The 16,934-nt window shown below is 51.5% G+C and overlaps 3 protein-coding genes across 10 annotated transcripts in view; all 3 read left to right on the top strand.

The window, feature by feature from the left end:
* Window positions 1-940: 940 nt before the first annotated feature.
* LOC139327972 (ras-related protein ralB-B-like) lies at window positions 941-5,216 on the top strand. 3 transcript variants are annotated; one of them, XM_070958056.1, is made up of 6 exons: window positions 941-985; window positions 1,125-1,371; window positions 2,876-2,998; window positions 3,075-3,283; window positions 3,466-3,640; window positions 3,913-5,216. In XM_070958056.1, the coding sequence occupies exons 3-6, from the start codon at window positions 2,885-2,887 to the stop codon at window positions 4,018-4,020; spliced, it is 606 nt and encodes a 201-aa protein (XP_070814157.1). In that variant the 5' UTR covers window positions 941-985; window positions 1,125-1,371; window positions 2,876-2,884; the 3' UTR covers window positions 4,021-5,216. The 3 variants fall into 3 exon arrangements, with proteins under 3 accessions (XP_070814157.1, XP_070814158.1, XP_070814159.1); XM_070958057.1 differs by having other exon boundaries at window positions 963-1,371; XM_070958058.1 differs by lacking the exons at window positions 941-985; window positions 1,125-1,371 and adding an exon at window positions 987-1,072 and having other exon boundaries at window positions 3,913-5,042.
* Window positions 5,217-7,304: 2,088 nt separating this feature from the next.
* faimb (Fas apoptotic inhibitory molecule b) overlaps window positions 7,305-16,934 on the top strand; it is a 93,094-nt gene continuing 83,464 nt past the window's right edge. The window contains exons 1-5 of one of the 3 annotated variants that reach the window (XM_070958062.1): window positions 7,305-7,424; window positions 7,467-7,645; window positions 8,334-8,562; window positions 8,776-8,825; window positions 9,083-9,227. In XM_070958062.1, the coding sequence (XP_070814163.1) occupies window positions 7,529-7,645; window positions 8,334-8,562; window positions 8,776-8,825; window positions 9,083-9,223 (537 nt within the window). In that variant the 5' untranslated portion in view covers window positions 7,305-7,424; window positions 7,467-7,528 and the 3' untranslated portion in view covers window positions 9,224-9,227. The other 2 variants (XM_070958060.1, XM_070958061.1) reach the window with 2 other exon arrangements.
* agap1 (ArfGAP with GTPase domain, ankyrin repeat and PH domain 1) overlaps window positions 10,311-16,934 on the top strand; it is a 105,598-nt gene continuing 98,974 nt past the window's right edge. For all 4 annotated transcript variants that reach the window (XM_070958001.1, XM_070957999.1, XM_070958000.1 and 1 more), the window contains exon 1: window positions 10,311-11,496. In XM_070958001.1, coding sequence (XP_070814102.1) covers window positions 11,334-11,496 — 163 coding nt within the window. In that variant the 5' untranslated portion in view covers window positions 10,311-11,333. The remainder of the gene's footprint in view (window positions 11,497-16,934) is intronic.

Raw genomic sequence — 16,934 nt, 5'->3', positions numbered from 1 at the left:
TCAGCGTTCGCTCGAGCTGTTTATGGAGCTTCAGACCTCGTCCCACCGTCCTGCCGAGCAGGTGGAGTTTGATCTTTTGGACGGATGGTGTCCCATGAGTCGAAGATGTGGACGGAGACAGTAGGACAAAGAATGAAAGCACGTGAGAGCAAGCAAACGATCCCTGAAACACCAGAGCTCAGCCTTCACATCAGTCTGAAGAAGATGAGCTCTTCCACTGGAGTCTGACATCTGCCCGACAAACCCAAACCAGGAGCTGCTGGACTCCCAAAACCTGGACCCAGAGCAGAAACAGTTCACCTTTCCTCTTTAAATTCTTCTGTATCTTCCTGCTGAGTCTGTTTATATTTTCCACAGATTTTGCAGCTTTAACGCTTCAGCTTCCCCTGATGTTCAACCTGAGCTCAGAGTCTGTGGAGTGAATCCTTTTTAATCCCTCATTAATCATTTATTGCTCCTTCTCTCTGTTTCATATCAGTGTGAACCGAGTCTCCTTGGCTGGACCAGTGAAGACGTTTGAGGACGTCACCTTGGCTGGGAGCTGTGGACCACGTCGCCACATCTGGTCTGAGATGTTTGTGTGATCTCAGGTGGGAAACCTCGCCGCCTGCCCAGGTCAACACATATTTTCTGTGTCTTTCCAGGAGCTGCAGCACTATTTCACTGTTTTCTGACGTGTTTTAAGCAACCAGCCACATAATCAACAGATTTATTGTTCATCGTGAACATTTCTTAAGTTTCCACAAAGCAGATCAGTGAAGAAACACACTGCTGTGACATCACACTTCACAGTTTTTGTGAATAAAATACATTATTATTATATTTTTACTGTTATTTAGTCCGTGGCAAGACAAATAAATAAATAAATAAATAAATAAATAAATAAATAAATAAATAAATAAATAAATAAATAGACCAAGACAAGGAATTCCGTGACATCACTTCCGGTTCATCTCATCTGCCTCGTCCTGAGAGGAGGGAAAAGGTAAGACGTGTCACTCCGCGGGTTTCCCGGCGTCGTCGACCTAAAGTAACGAGCGGCCGCTTTTTCCCGTTAATACCCACAGCTGCTGTGAGCGGCCTGTTCGTTTAAATCATTTTATTCGTGTCTCTTTCTGTAACAGTTGTTTTTGGGTATATTTCGGGCAGCCGCTAAAGCCGTCGCCTTGGTATCGGCTAAGCTAGCAGCGTCGCTAGCTGTCCCGCGACATTTCCCAGCCGCAGAGTGACTGCTCACCCCTCACATAGACGATCTCTGTTGGAGTCCCGGTACAAGGTGGGGCAGGGAGTAGCCTGGTCAACTTGCAAAAGTTGAGTGTGTGTCGGTGTATGGCGGATTTCTCAGCGAACAACAGTGAAACACGTTAGCAGGTGAGTCGTGCTGCTGTGTCGGTGTTGTTGGAGCTAGCTTAACGTTTCCTCCGCGGCGCGTTTTCAGCCTGTTTTCACTGAATCCCCCTGAGGGAAACACGGCGCTATCTGCTGCTGTTCCTCTGGCTAGCTACCGCCGCGCTGAGCGACGCTCCAAGCGGCCAATGGCGACAGCTAGAGGGGAGTTCTGCTCGCGACTTCATCCAATCAGAGGCGCCGTCCAGGCTAAAGGCGGGAACCGGGAAGCGCTAAAGTGGCTGTTTAGTGTCTTGTAGAAAGTGGTTTCCAGCTGTCAGCTGGTTAATGCAGAGAGGAAGCTGAAGCCGAGCGTTGACAGGATGAATTATAGTTCCTCTTTTAGCGCAGCCAGGCGTATTATTCATTTATTTCTTATTTGTTTTTACAGCCGAGGTTATTCACAGTTCCTACTATTACTCACGTCGTCCCGGAGCGCAGCTGACATATTTTCACCCTCATGTCGGCGTCCTGTCAGGCAGCAGCCCGCATCGGAGGAAGGCTGCCGTGAAAGGTCACCGACAAGAGGCCTGTTCCCCCTCCTGTTTACAGACGGCCTTTATCAGGAGGCCCTCACCTGACCACTCAAACACACACACACCGCCTGTGTGTGTGTGTGTGTGTGTGTGTGTGTGTGTGTGTGTGTGCGTGTGTGCGTGTGTGCGTGTGGAAGATGAATCCATAATGATGTGAATCTAAAATAAGTCACATTCAGCCACAGTCAGACTCCTGAAACTGACCAGAAATCAGTGTGAAGACTCGTCTTGTTGGACACCATCAGGCTGATTCCTGGAGGTCTGGGGTCCAGCGTGGATCAGGGCCTCAGGTCTTCAGCGCTGAGATTAAATCTGAGCGCATGGAATTTTAAAGAGGGAACAGGGCGACGAGGCGCTTCGTTTCCAGCTAACTCTTCATCACGCCGTCGGAAGCAGGTTAAAAATAACCCCAACTGTCCTCCACGAGGCGGCAGAGACGTCAGCAGCCAAAAACCAAACCTGAGCCACAACGTGGATCTGAAGCATGAACGCCTCGTTTTATTAAGTCACCTTGTTCAGATAAACTTACAGCAGGAGAGGAGAAAGAGAGTAAATAATCAGTACGAACGATGATGATGATGACGAAGGTGGTGATGATGATGATGAAGGTGGTGATGGTGGAACGTGGTCCAGTCTATAATCCCCCAAAGAAAAACACCGGAGCTCTGGAAGACTGAGCTAGTTTAGCGTTAGCATCCTCAGGCAGCTGAAGGCTGTCTCTGATTGGATGCCGTCTGACGGGGGCGGATCGTTTGATTCGCCGTTTCCTCGCCAAACAGCAGCCATGATGGTTTTCAGCTCCTGACAGGAAGTCGCTTCTGTGTTTCAGCTTTCAGTGTGTTTGTGTTTCATCCTGTTGGTGTACGTCTGTCTTCCTGTGCCGGTCCCTGCCGGTCCCTGCTGGTCCCTGCCGGTCCCTGCTGGTCCCTGCCGGTTCCTGCTGGTCCCTGCAGGCCAGAGTCATGGCCTCCGGCAAGAACAAGAACCAGACCTCTCTGGCTCTCCATAAGGTGATCATGGTGGGCAGCGGCGGCGTGGGAAAGTCTGCGCTCACCCTGCAGTTCATGTACGACGAGGTGAGACTCCGCACTACATTTCCCATCAACCCTCGCTGCCCTGCTTCCCGTCACGTGACCCTTTCTCTGCTCCCAGTTCGTGGAGGACTACGAGCCCACCAAGGCCGACAGCTACAGGAAGAAGGTGGTCCTGGACGGCGAGGACGTCCAGATCGACATCCTGGACACGGCGGGACAGGAGGACTACGCCGCCATCAGAGACAACTACTTCCGCAGCGGCGAGGGCTTCCTGCTGGTCTTCTCCATCACGGAGCACGAGTCCTTCACCGCCACGTCCGAGTTCAGGTGAGTCAGTGTTTCAGAGCCGAATGTCTGCTCGGCCTCTGATTGGCTGCGGCTCACTGCCTGCTGTGTGTGTGTGTGTGTGTGTGTGTGTGTGTGTGTGTGTGTGTGTGTGTGTGTGTGTGTGTGTGTGTGTGTGTGTGTGTGTGTGTGTGTGTGTGTGTGTGTGTGTGTGTGTGTGTCAGGGAGCAGATCCTGCGGGTGAAGGAGGAGGAGGCGATCCCTCTGCTCCTCGTGGGGAACAAGTCGGACCTGGAGGAGCGGCGGCAGGTGTCCGCCGACGAGGCCGCGGCAAAGGCGAGCGAGTGGGGGGTCCAGTACGTGGAGACGTCGGCCAAGACGAGGGCCAACGTCGACAAGGTACGCAGGCTTTACCACAGGTGTGCGCGCCGCCGGCAGGTGAGTCAGCCGTGAGTCTTCAGGCCGACCTTCGTCAGAGGTTAGAAAGATGCAGACGAGAGAAATCTGAAGTGAAACAAAACAGCGACTGAACGCGCAGCAGCTCAGAGTATTTGTACTGCGTGCTGTTAGTACTTGTACTTCAGGATCTGGCTGATGGTCAGGTGAGTCGAGTCACGGCTGTTCTCTCCTGACGCCACCTCGCTGACCCTCGTCTGTCCTCTGTCCTGCAGGTGTTCTTCGACCTCATGCGTGAGGTCCGCAAGAAGAAAATGGCGGAGAGCAAAGACAAAAACGGGCCGAGCGGGAAGAAGAAGAAGAAGCACTGCTGCGTGCTTTAAGGTCGCCGCCGCCGCCACCGCCGCCAAGAACCGAAGCCAACGGCGACGGCTCAACACATAAGCTGCCTGACGGGCGCGTCATCAGCTGACAGCCAATCACATGACTCCTCACCTGCGACTTTCTTCTCACAGTGTTTCTCTCCACGCTGAAGAGGAGCGATGCGTTCGTGGTCACTGGGAAAATCTCACTTCCATTATTATTTTCAGCTTCTTTCCTGGTTCTGCTTTTCTGCGGAGTGACGGCCAAAAGTCTGCGGACGCTTCCTCCTCGTGCGGTCGTCGAGCACGGCTGCGATCGGGCATTAACGTGCGCCTCTGACGGCCCTCTGGTTTCAGCCTCCCTCAGTCCACCTGTTGAACCTGCTGCGGGGACCGGATCAGAGGCGGGCCGTCGGGTCCGGCTCACAGATGGTGGTCCGGGTCGGGCTGTGCAGGGCGAGCGAGCTTAAAGCGGCTACAACAAGCTCCCCGTCAGCTCGGCACATCCCTGGTCCTGGTCCTGGTCCTGGTCCTGGTCCTGGTCCTGGTCCTGGTCCTGGTCCTGGTTTAGTCAGAGTCCAGCTGTGATCCCAGCTGAGCGTTCAGCTGATCAGCAGCAGCTTCAACATGGCGGCCTGAAACGTGCTGACGCTTCAGAGCCAGAGGCGCACAGATGTGGACGAGGCGTCCGCACACTTATGGCCGCGACCTCCACCTGTTTCCTACATTGTTGTCCATGTTTTGACAATCGTGAGTTTGATTCCAGATGAGGAGACGTGTCCTCCAGATGTCCCACGTGTGACGTGTCGTGCCTTAAGCTCTCGTCTCCGCAGGCGTCCGTTTTCTTCCTCATCACATTCCTCGTATTTAATGATTCCAGTCGCTGGCGTGAAGCTCTGTCCCTCACCTGCTCACACTCACCTGTGTAATTTATAACCCACCTGATCACCACCTGCTCTGTGTTTATGACGTCTGTGGTGTGAAGGGACTCGTCCTTTTCTGTGTCGTCCCACAAACTTTGATAATAAAACATTGATCACCGATCGGGTCTGCAGGTGTGTCACCTGCCGGGTTTTGGTCTTTATTGAAACTCATGAGACGAGTTCATCTTTCTGAGCGATGGAGGACGTCGTTTGGACGGAGGGAAAGACAAACTGGAGACGTGAGGTTGATTCAGTTTCCAGATGAAAAACTGAACATTCATCGAGAATAAAGTCTAAAAATAAAGATAAACTAAGCTTTTCTTTCAGAGAAATGTGAAGATTTTCCCCTCAAATCTGCTCCAAAGGACAAACGATCTGAGGAGGAAACCAGATTTAAAGTAAAGGACGAAGCAAATAACAAACAAATAAACAAATGTTCTCCATCTGGAGCAAAAAGTAGAGGAAAGAAAATGTGCAGTGAGTTCAAAGCTTGGCTGTGATGTTTAGTTTGTCCACCAGGTGGAGCTCTGACCTCAGCTGTGATCAGGAAAAACAGTTTTAACAGAAGAAACCAAAGTCTAAACCTCAGGTAACAGTACAAATACACACTGAAATACTCAGAGTGGAGTACTCAGAACTTAAGTTCAGCTCTGGCTTCATGTTCAGCTGGAGCTCGAACTGTTGATGACGTCTGATCGGGAAGAATCAGCAGGAATGTGAAAGTTTCCTGCTGGAAAGTTTCAGTGTGAAACATGAATGAGCTGAAACGAAGTGTCGCTGTCACAGGAACGAAGGAACGAATGAATGAAAGAGTCTTATCACCGTCCATCGATGTTATGCAACGATTACTCATCTCATTCAGGTCCAACCCGTCTGACCAGCAGCTCCTCCTCCTCTTCCTCCTGTGTCAAACCTTCAGTGCTGCTTCACATCATTCGTCAAAATGAAGATGAATGAAACACAGCTCCATGTTCATCATCATCATCATCATCATCATCATCAGTCTGATGTTTGCTGTCACACTTCAGATGTGAGACGCATGAAAGAGGAAACAAAGGAGGCTTTGTGTGGACGCTGAGACGCCTGAGACACTGACATCAGAACAGACTGTCAGTCTGTCAGGCTGCCACACACACACACGAACACACACACACATGAAAAGTGTTTTATTAGTACTTGAAAACTGTGGTATTAGTACTTTAAAAACTGTGGTATTAGTTCTATAAAAACTGTGGTATTAGTTCTATAAAAACTGTGGTATTAGTACTTTAAAAACTGGTATTAGTTCTTTAAAAACTGGCATTAGTACTTTAAACTGTGGTATTAGTACTTTAGAAAACGTGGTATTAGTACTTCCAAACACTCAGAGTACTGGCTGTGTGCTGTTGTTCAGTTTCTAATGTGACACTTTCATCAGATCGATTCAGTCTCACAGCTCTGCCACCAGGGGGCGACGTCTCATATGGTCTGAGGACATGGACAGACACGGAGACACGGGGTGCTTTTCATTCCATAAATTGGTCTCCTCGTCTCCTCCACTCGCTTCCTCTCCTCGCGTCTTAGCTCCGCCCAGCGAGGACATGAAAGAGGGATGCGAGGAAGGGACGTGAGGACGGAGGAGACGAAACTCCGAAATGAAAAATCCTCGCTCCACAGCGTCAGTCCGAAGCGACGTCACTTACTGATGACGTTTGCACAGCTGTAAAAGCTTCCTCTCAGAAGCCTCCTCTCTCCTCTCTCCTCGTCTCCTTCAGGTGCACTTAAGCAATTGGAAGATCCTTCATCATGGCGGAGGGGAAACGACTTCCGGGTCGACGAAGGAGAGAGGAGACGAGGAGGCACAATTAAATGTAATGAAAAGCACCCACGGACTTCCATTCCTTTCCTTTCCTTCCTTCCTTCCTTCCTTCCTTCCTTCCTTCCTTCCTTCCTTCCTTCCTTCCTTCCTTCCTTCCTGCCTCCCTTCCTCCCTTCCTTCCATCCTTCCTTCTTTTATTCCTTCCTCCTATCCTTCCTTTAGTCCTTCTATCTTCTTTCTTTTTCCTTCCTTCCTTTCTTCTTCCTTCCTTCCTTCCTTCCTTCCTTCCTTGCTTCTGTCTTCCTTCCTTCCTTCCTTCCTTCCTTCTGTCTTCCTCCCTCCCTCCCTTCCTACCTTTATCCCTTCCTTCCTTCCTTCCTTCCTCCCTCCCTCCCTCCCTCCCTTCCTTCCTTCCTTCCTTCCTTCCTTCCTTCCTTCCTTCTGTCTTCCTCCCTCCCTCCCTTCCTTCCTTCCTTCCTCCCTTCCTTCCTTCCTTCCTCTCTCAGAGGTCAGAGGTCATCCCAGCCCCTCATCCTCCAGCAGACTGTTGTTTCCGTGTTGTGTGAAACAAACTGCTGTGAGGTCGAGCTGCTCTAATCGACGGTGGCAGCATAGAGTGAGCTCACGCTCTAAGCCTCTTACACTAATTCACCTGCTGCTGAGACGACAACCTCCTCCTCCTCCTCCTCCTCCTCCTCCTCCTCCTCCTCCTCCTCCTCCTCCTCTTCCTCACTCTGCTTCCAAACCGGACTCCCGAACGGGCCGGCACGGCACTCTGAGGAGGACGGGACCCCGAGGAGCGGCGGACATGCTGAGCGGAGACGTGGTGGCGGCGTGGGAGGTGGAGCTGAGCGACGGCGTGCACAGGGTGGAGTTCGCTCACGGCACCACCACCGGGAAACGGGTGGTCTGTGTCAACGGACAGGTGAGGCTGCGACGTCCACCTGTGAGCCCGAGTGCAGGCGATCAGCTGTTTGAAGCTCTGTTTGAAGTATTGTTTACTGCAGTAAAAGTACAACTACTACACTCTGTTACAAAAGTCCTGCATTCAAACTCATGTTTCAGTAAAAGTATCAGAACATTCAGAGAAGTAAAAGTCGCAGTAATACTCCTAAATACTCCAAAAATACACTTTAAAAATCCAGAAGTAAACAGCAACAAATGTACATGAAGTATCAAAGGTAGAAGTACTCAGATGAGCTCCTGACAGTGTACTGTGTTGTACTTTAATCTTGTACTTCATAAACTTTTTCCATCGACAGCAAAACGTCACATTTTATAAAGTGCTGTGAAAACGTTAAAAGTTGAAAATTTCCCTCGAAAATGTGGAACTGGGAGTAGAAAGTTTGATGGAAGAACCTCAGACTTGTACTTGAGTACAGTTTGTGAAAGTACAAATACACAAATATCGCTGAAGGTTGCGCTGCAGTTCCTCTCGTGGCCACTAGATGCTGCTGTGAGGAAACCGACTGCATTGAAATGAATGAGAAAACTTCAAACTTTCTGTAGAAATACTGCGTTTTTAACGTTTTCCAGCAGCTGTTCTCAGATCAGATTTTCAGTCCTCTGCCGTGGACAGTTCACCGAAGCAGGACACCGTGTCTCCTCCGCAGGAAGTCATCAGAAAAGACTGGATGTTCAAGCTGGTCGGAAAGGAAACCTTCACCGTAGGAAGTGCCAACACCAGAGCCACCATCGCCATCGAGGCCGTCAGCGGCTTCGCCTACGAGTACACGCTGGAGATCGGCGGGAAGAGTCTGCAGAAGTTCATCGACAGCCGGGCGGAGACCACCAAGACGTGGCTGCTGAAGGTGGACGGCGAGGACTGCAGGGTGGTGCTAGGTGAGCGGCGGCTCTTTGTGGAGGGGGTGTAGGCGGACGCTGAGCCTGGTCTGCTCGGGTGGAGGTCAGTGGGGTCATTTTAGGAGACAAGAGGACCAGCGTCCTCCCGGCTGGACGACAGACACCCAACCTGACGTCCCCTCAGTAAAAGTCAGTTCACTTCCTGTTTTTAACCACAGCGTCCATCTGTTCTGTTCTTCTGTGGTCCAACAGAGAAGGACACCATGGACGTCTGGTGCAATGGACAGAAAATGGACACAACGGTGAGACTCACTCAAAATCTGAACAGAAATGATGTCCTGTGTTGGCTTAGAGCCCAGGGTCAGCACGTGATGTTTATTAAATGATCATAATTTCACAATAAAAGCTTGTCCTTCAGGGAGACAGGTGCTCCTTTCAAAATAAGACTCAGAGCATTGAGAGGAAGGGTCACCTGTGAATCACCTGCAGTTTGACAAACGTGTGTCCTCACGGGGACTCTGGAATGTGTCTCTGAGTGTTTTTGGTGGACTGTCCACAGGGAGAGTTCGTGGACGATGGGACAGAGACACACTTCATGATCGGGGAGCACGACTGCTGCATCAAGGCGACGAGCAGCGGGAGGAAGAAGAGCGGCATCGTACACAGTTTACTGCTGGACGGAGAGAAGACAGCAGCTTGACACAGTGGAGGAGGACAGGCCTGTGGACCGGAGCTGGACTGTGACACCATCAGAGAACGAGGTATTTCCACTGTGACTGTCCTCTGAGACGAACAATCTGGACTTTTTCCCTCTCACGTGTTCTTCAGGACACATTTAGAGAGTCCACACACAGACACGGTCATGTAAACAGCAAATAAACCCTGAACTGTGCAGCCTTGTGTGTCTTCTTCTGGTGTTTCCTGTCTTTTCCTTTGCAACTTTATTTTGAAGGGGCCCTAACTAAAGTTCCGCTCTGTAAAATAAATGTATTTGATTACTGAATCGATAGAAAATCAGAGGAATAAACTATTTTTTAAGGCTTTTTGCGCACCGTCCGCGCAATCGGTGTCTTCGTGAATGTCACTGCGTCAAGCACGCGAGAGTGGGCGAAAGGAGGACCGGAAAAACAGAGGTTTAATGTGCAAAATAAAAGCATTAAAGCTGTTGCAAATGAATGGCTTCGAAATGAAAAAGCGTTTTTATGGTTTGAATCCATTTAGATGCATCGTGTATATGAAAAAGAGATGAAAATTACTTCAAATTAAGAAAATAAACACATACATGGATAACTAATATTACGGGAGCTGCAGCTTTGAGGAGACTGAAATATACTGTAATTGGTGTTTTATATATTTATTCCTCTGTTTGTAGAGTTTTTATTGTATTTTTTTTTTACTCTCTTTACTAGTGTAATATTACCTAAAAAATATTCTGTAATTTGTTATCAGATATTTCATTCAGTGTGAGCTGTCATGGTCTTAAAGTTTGTTAACATGTAGATAAGTTTATTATCAAGGTCAACTTTTCCGGTTATAACTGAGCAGCCAATAAAAAATGACTAGTGAGAAGGTTTTAATCGGGTTTCCTCTGGGTGGTGGGCTTGATTCTGGGGGTATTTGACCTCCTGCTCTATGGATTTGAAAAGTCTTCGCGGTAATGACGACACAGAAGATTTTATTTTGAAAGTCCTCCCCGGATCACGTCGTGCTGAGTGCGAGCGCCTTGCCTCGCGGGGAGGAAACTGTGCGGAGGGTAATGACGTTCCCGGCTGGGCTCCTGTGGCTCCAGTCTGCACGGGATGGACCTCGCAGCGCTGGAAGGGGGAACGGCTGAGCGTTTGGGCGCCGTGTGCGGGACATACCTGTAAAATTAGCGTGTTTTCCAACACCTGCGGGCATTTCGGAGGCGCTCGAGCGCCGTAGGTTGTCGCGCGTGCGGTTTTGATCTGGACGGAGACGTAATTCCGCGCAGCTGGTCCCGGAGCGGAGACAAAACAACGGAGGGACGGACGGGAACAGGCATCCTAACTCCCCCACCACGACCCGTGAAGTGTTTACCAAGCTGCCGCACTGTCACCAGCTGCTGCTGTGCTCTCTGCTTTTTCATGGCTGCTTTAGTCTCCTGTCCGGGGCTTTAACTCCCCACTCAGTCGGTATGTAAAACGGACTTTAACGGCTGTAAAACGGCGAGTTTGCCCATTTTTTCCCGGCTTGGAAGCTACAGCTAGTTAGCTTTAGCCGGCTAGCCTAGCCACCTAGCAACAAGGCCGTTTTTTATCCTCCTCGTTTGGTCAGTTATGACTGTGAGTGACTCTAAAAGCTGTTTTAAATCGAGCTGAACTCGAGCGAGGGTCGCTTTAACCGTCCTCGGCCTGGAAGGATATGGGGCAGCTCTGCTCAGCCCGCCGCACATCTGTCACCGCACCGGAATCGGGAACCGGGACACCCGGGGCAACAGCTGCCTTCACCGGCCAGTAGCAGCGGTCCGGCCGCCTCCGCTAAAGAGAAAAGGCTGGAAATATCTCTGGTTTTCAAGTTCCCGGGGATGTAGAAGAGGAAAAATAAGCTTTTTTTTGGCAGAAAAGACTCGCAGTGATTTTAATTAATTATACTCTGACGGTACACAGCGTTCACCGATGTGTTAAGTTCACCCAGACCGGGGAGAAGGGCTTGATCCGAGGCTTCTCTGAGCCTGTTTCCCTCCTGGAGGTCACTGCTTTCACCTTCCTTCATCACCCTCCTCCTCCTCACCGCGAGCAGCCCGCCTGCCCAGCTGACCAGCCCAGGTGTGTCCGTTCGGAGGTGCAGTGATGAACTACCAGCAGCATCTGGCCAACTCGGCCGCCATCCGCTCCGAGATCCAGAGGTTCGAGTCGGTCCACCCCAACATCTACTCCATCTACGAGCTGCTGGAGCGGGTGGAGGAGCCGCTGCTGCAGAACCAGATCCGGGAGCACGTCATCGCGATTGAAGGTAGGTCAGGTGGAGGCCGGCTGGGTGTGGGGGGGTCACCAGAAACGTCCTGCATCACCTGCTTTCATTCGTCCAGTGTTTTAGATTAAAGTATGAACTCAGGGTGGAGGAAGCTGCTGCAGCACCAGCAGGCTGCGGGTTTGAGTCCCTCCGTCAGTCAGTGCAGGGGTCAGACACAGCAGTGAAATGTGGGTCTCTTACTGTTCATTAGAAACTATCAGGACCTACTCGTCCCCGAGTTGTCCTACCTGTTGTCCTCTTCTCCAGCTGTGTCCATAACAAAGACATCAGGAAAGGCTCGTTGAGCGCTGTCAGGGCTGTCGGTTTGATTCCCTGAGTAGGACATTTTTCGGTCGTGTTACTTCAGAGTGATCAGGTCTGGTTTGGTCCATCAGTGTGTTTCTCTGTGTGTGTTGGGGGTGACTGTACTCAGGTGTACTGCAGTATTTCGTGTACTGGCAGAGTTGAGGCGTGCATGCAGCAGCGTTTGGTCCGTCTGATGCTGTCTTACATCCCTTTTCTCTCGGACTGTTGCTCTGTGGAACCAGCTTGAACACTAACATCCTCTTCTGCATTTGGAAGCTGTAAAGATCTGCTGAACGACCATCTGTAAAACCGTCCGCCGCTCACCATTGATTTATTGATTGACACGGGTGGGAACCACTGGTGTCAGCTGGCGGATGTCCTGAACAGAGACACCGTGTTTTTATCAGGACGTTTTGTCCCGTCAGCCTCTGGACACGGGCTCACGTCCTCTGTCACACGCCGTCACACTGAATGTTTAGTCGACACAAACTCTCCTGCTGTCAGCGCTGAATTCATGGCAGTCTGTCCAAACCGTCGAGCCTCAGTCTGTTTGGACAAATGTCCCTTCTGGGCTCGTCCTGTGTTTGTGTGTGAGCTCGTGTCCTTCAGGAACATCTGTGCGTCGTACACAACCTGCACCGTGACAGACAGATGTGTCCCGTCAGCTCTGGACGTCTGTTGAGAAACATCTGGATGAGGCGGCGTCTGATTCGAAGACGCATCCTGAACTCTGCAGGACGTCTCTGTGTGTCCACGCCGCTTCAAAGGTCACGTCGAAGCGTTTTCTGACACGATTTTTGACCTTTGAACACCCAGAAAATGTCAGGCGGCGCTGTTCAGAGCAGACGTGTCTTCGATGAAGACGTGCACAGCGTTCCAGGTGTGTCTCAGGCTTCGGCTTCAGGGAGGTGAACGTTTGAGGAGCGGCTGAGGCGGCGTGCGTGGCGTGTCGCCGGCTGCACAGCTGTCTCAGGCATACAGCACAGCAGTCAGAGCGGTGACTCGCCGCCTCTTTGCTCATTTCCATTTTGTGTGGATTCGCTGGCGCTCCGTGACTCATGCAGCTGCCTTCATGCTGGAAATAACCCAAAACAGCAGCAGCGGCGGCGGTCGTGCCGTGCTGTCGGCCTCTTTCTTTGCCCTCAGCGCACATCTGGACGCGTCGCTCGCATTCATGTCGTGTTACGCAAGCTCTCAGCTGGAGAGGCCGGCGTCCTCGCCGTGTGTTTGTTTAGCTGTTACGTAAGGAGACACACTCCTGCCGCTGCCATCGGCCCAGTTCTGCCTCGTATGAAGCAGGTGAGACTCGCCTGCTTCTCACAGCTCGCCTCAGCGCAGCGGCGGCGTGGGGCTCGTTTGCATGTGAGGTGTGTGTGAGGACGGACGGATGGACGGATGTCCTGCTGGCCAGGTGACACTGACCCATTTTCAGCGTCCGTCAAAGGACAAGACAAACGAAGGAGCTCTGTTTCATGACGTTCCTCTAGTTTATTTCATTTCCCAGTCATCAGTGCTTCCATTATTTCCCGCCCCCTGCTCTGCTCTGATTGGCTCTGATCAAAACATAACCAACCAAAACCAACAAAGGCAACAAACAAACGGCCGGCCTAAGGTCACCTGTTCTCACCTGGAGCCCGTTTGTTTGTTTACTTCTTACTCATTCAGAGCTTCATTCAGCGTCTCCTGAAGTCCGACGCTCGACTTGATTTCAGAGGAATCGATTCTGTCAGAGCTCATTGATCCGTTTCTATTGATTGACGGGTTCAGCTGCACACTCATGGCCTCACACGAGCTCCGTCCTGCTTGTGTGTCAAAACATTAGATTTGAGTCCTGAACAGACAAGCGTCCTCACCTGTCCACCCCTCACCTGGACGGCTGAGGTCAGCTGATGGATGTCGTTAGCAGCAGATGAAGCTCACTTCCATCTGAAGTGTCTGATCGATTGTCAAACAGCTGATTGATTGACGGCTGCAGCTGAGGTGAGGACGTGTCTCCACCTGCTCCATGATGCAGGTGATGGTGAGAGAGCGTGTCTGTGATGGACTCAGCCAATCAGAGACGCTCTGTGTGTGCTTGCCGATCGTGGCGCACTTTCCCTGAACGCCGGCGTCTCATCGGGACAAAGCCGGCGGCGGGTCGTCCGTCAGAGGGCGCTTACGTAACGCCGCGGCTGATTGACGTCCGCTAATGACAGCAATAAGAAGTCACAGGGATGCTTTTAAAAGGGGGCTTAGCCGTTGCGTAACCGCGGCCGCCGCAGCGCTGCCAGCACGCCAGTCTGTCTTGAGAAATTATGCTGAGATCTCTGCACCTTTTGTCCACAGAGCCCCCCCACCCCGCCCCCACCCCGCCCATGCTGACTGCACCAGATTAGGGCCAACTGCAGACATAATGTCCTCGCTCTGCAGAGTGGTCGTGGACAATCATTTGTTTTCCTGCGGGCCTTCTGTCATTAGGCCTAATGTACGAGGTGGAGCATGAGTCATCGTCAGGCCGCGGCACGGCGAGCACGCTCAGCGGAGGCGGAGGGACGCGGCGCTCGCCCGGCATGTCCCTCTGCATCATGTTTTACAGATTTACTTTGGACAATTATGAGATGAGTTCACCAGAAACACAATGATCAATAGCAGCGACGCTGAACGCAGAGCGTATCGGAGCAGGAAACGCCGCCGGAGCACCAGAGGAAGGCGTAATCTGCTGATCACAGATCAGGGGTGTCGCTCCTCTGCGGTGCTGCATTGTTCCTCCTCTTCCTTCCCCGCTGACCTCGACACAAACATCTGTCCCGGCCGAAGTCGTGTCTCCACAGTTTGTCCTCGCTGTCAGACGTCCAGCAGCCGCACGCTGATTGTCCTTTCCAGTGATTCAGCCAGCGCGTGGGGCCGATCCTCGGGCCGCGCTGAGGTCAGAGGTCGCTCAGCGTGCTCACCCTCTGACCTGAAATCCACCAGCGAGACGAGGTTAACTGGGATCTCTGGGATTAGCTGCAGATCCCAACTTTCCCTGCTCCCTTTAATCTGCCTGCAGTGGGTTTATGGATCTGCGCTGACACAGCTCAGATTAGAGGTGGAGACCTCCAGGCGGCTCGAGACGACGAGCTGACAACAACGCTGATTTCAGGTGTGAAGAAGAGCCTCGAGGCCGTCTGTGGAGGAGTTTAGGAGATATGGAACACCTGGTCCCGTTTATTACCTGTCAGTATGAAACATCACTGTGTCAGCTTCTTCGATAGAGTGTCAAAGCTGCAAGATGCCAGTGATTGGAAGTCAACTACAACTCCCATGGTGCATTTCAACAAGAAACAGCCAATCACAGAGCTTCTCTGTGGGACTCTGGGTCAGTTCTGGTCCAATGTGGGAACTGGTCCCAGTGGCAGCAAAGACAGTTTGACTCTCTAAAGAGGCCAAACTGTCTGGATTGTTCTTCATAGCATCAGCAGCAAGGGCTGATGGGTATTGTAGTCTTTAAAGAAAAAGGTTCTCAGAATCAGTTTAATGATGATGATGGAGACATGAAGCCTCTGGACTGACAGGGACTTCCTGTCTCATCCAGCATCACATCAGGGTCCCTGTCCACGCGCTGCGTTAGTCCACAGAACGAGGTTAATGAGGTTAATGAGATAACGACATCCCCGAGGGTCCCGGTGGTCGTTAAGCTCGGAGGATGCGGTCGGGCCAACGAGCTCATCGATCGGTCTGCGGAGGAAGCGGCCGGGGAAATATTGATGCAGCGAAAATGTCAGAGATGTGATGTGTGCGAGGAGGCTCATGGTGCCGCTGCCAGAGGAGGATTTACTCGCATTAAGAAGCTAAATGCCACGTCAGACGAGCCGCGGTCGAGCTCGGGCTGATGTCAGGCTGATGTCAGGCTCAGTCTTCTTCAGAGCAGGTTGTTGACATCGAGCAGAAACATCTGTGTGTGTTCTGCCGTGACTGCGTGTTTGGACACGACTGTTCATATTCACATGCGTCATAAACGTCTTGCTGTTTGCTCTTCAATAAAAGCAGCTCATTGGTGCGTTTCTGCCCGATGTGACGCAGGTGAGCACACCTGAAGGTCTAAACAGAAGTGTGACCTGTGTGCGGTTGATGTTTCCTCTCCTGCCTTCATCATCCTGTGAAGTGTCTTCAAACCTCAGAGCCCCTCCCCCCTCCTGTTGTAATTGGGCTCAGCTGAGGAAGGGTCACCTGTGAGCGGCGGCGCTAAAAATACCTGTGACTCCTCCGCCTACCGTTCACTGAGCAGATGATGCAAGGATCTCTGCGTAAAAACCTCCAGGGTCCCATTAGGAAATGTAGTTATCAGCCTTCCCTCTGTGTGTGTGTGTGTGTGTGTGTGTGTGTGTGTGTGTGTGTGTGTGTGTGTGTGTGTGTGTGTGTGTGTGTGTGTGTGTGTGTGTGTGTTAGCATTAGCCAAACACATGACTGCACTCGAATGCACCATTGTGTTACGTCAGTGTGTTTTTGAATTTTTGGACAGAGCCATGCTAGCTGTTTCCCCCCGCTTCCAGTCTTTATGCTAAGCTAGGCTAACCGACAATCAGTTGTCCACGTTAGCTGCAGCGTGATGTCAGCCCGAGCTGCGTTCACTGACACTTTCGTTCTGTAAACGCTGCGTTTAAAGCCTCTCGGACAGTTTCCCAGGTCCTGTTTCTTTTCCCCGTCCTCGTCCAATCAGTTTCCACGGAGGCTCTTTTACACAGACAGACTTTTGGACGGCTGATGTCCCGCTCTGTCTAATCTGTGTCGTCTCAGGCGCCCTGCTGAGACGCCCGTGTTTGTCTCTTAATCCCTCTGTTTGGAGCTTCCTCAGCATATGGACACACACACACACACACACACACACACACACACGATCAGTGACCCCCAACCCCCCAGTATCCAGACTGGTTTGATCCACAGTCCAGGACCAGTTCCATGTGTTTTACAGTGACATCTGCTCCATTATTATGAGCTCAGAGCAGCGTGTGTGTTTTCAGCTCCGTCCAATCAGAGGCCGGAGTTTCTCAGGTGTGTTTGGGTCAGAAAGAAGCTGGTTTCACGTACCCGTGTGATCCGTCCTATAACCTGATGCGGCCTCGGCGGTTTGCGTGTCTCTCGGCGCTGCAGCTTCGCCAGCCAGATGTTTGGGT

The sequence above is a fragment of the Chaetodon trifascialis genome, chromosome 24, assembly GCF_039877785.1.
Source record: "Chaetodon trifascialis isolate fChaTrf1 chromosome 24, fChaTrf1.hap1, whole genome shotgun sequence".
Lineage (NCBI taxonomy): Eukaryota > Metazoa > Chordata > Actinopteri > Chaetodontiformes > Chaetodontidae > Chaetodon > Chaetodon trifascialis.
The sequence above is the reverse complement of the archived record's forward strand: the minus strand, read 5'-3'. Positions and strand labels throughout refer to the sequence as shown.

What these genes read in the sequence shown, in the direction of transcription:
- LOC139327972 (XM_070958056.1), top strand. Translation starts at nt 2,885, where the DNA reads ATGGCCTCCGGCAAGAACAAGAACCAGACCTCTCTGGCTCTCCATAAG. An exon ending in TGCAGTTCATGTACGACGAG is followed by an intron (nt 2,999 to 3,074) that starts GTGAGACTCCGC and finishes CTCTGCTCCCAG; the next exon opens with TTCGTGGAGGACTACGAGCC. An exon ending in ACCGCCACGTCCGAGTTCAG is followed by an intron (nt 3,284 to 3,465) that starts GTGAGTCAGTGT and finishes TGTGTGTGTCAG; the next exon opens with GGAGCAGATCCTGCGGGTGA.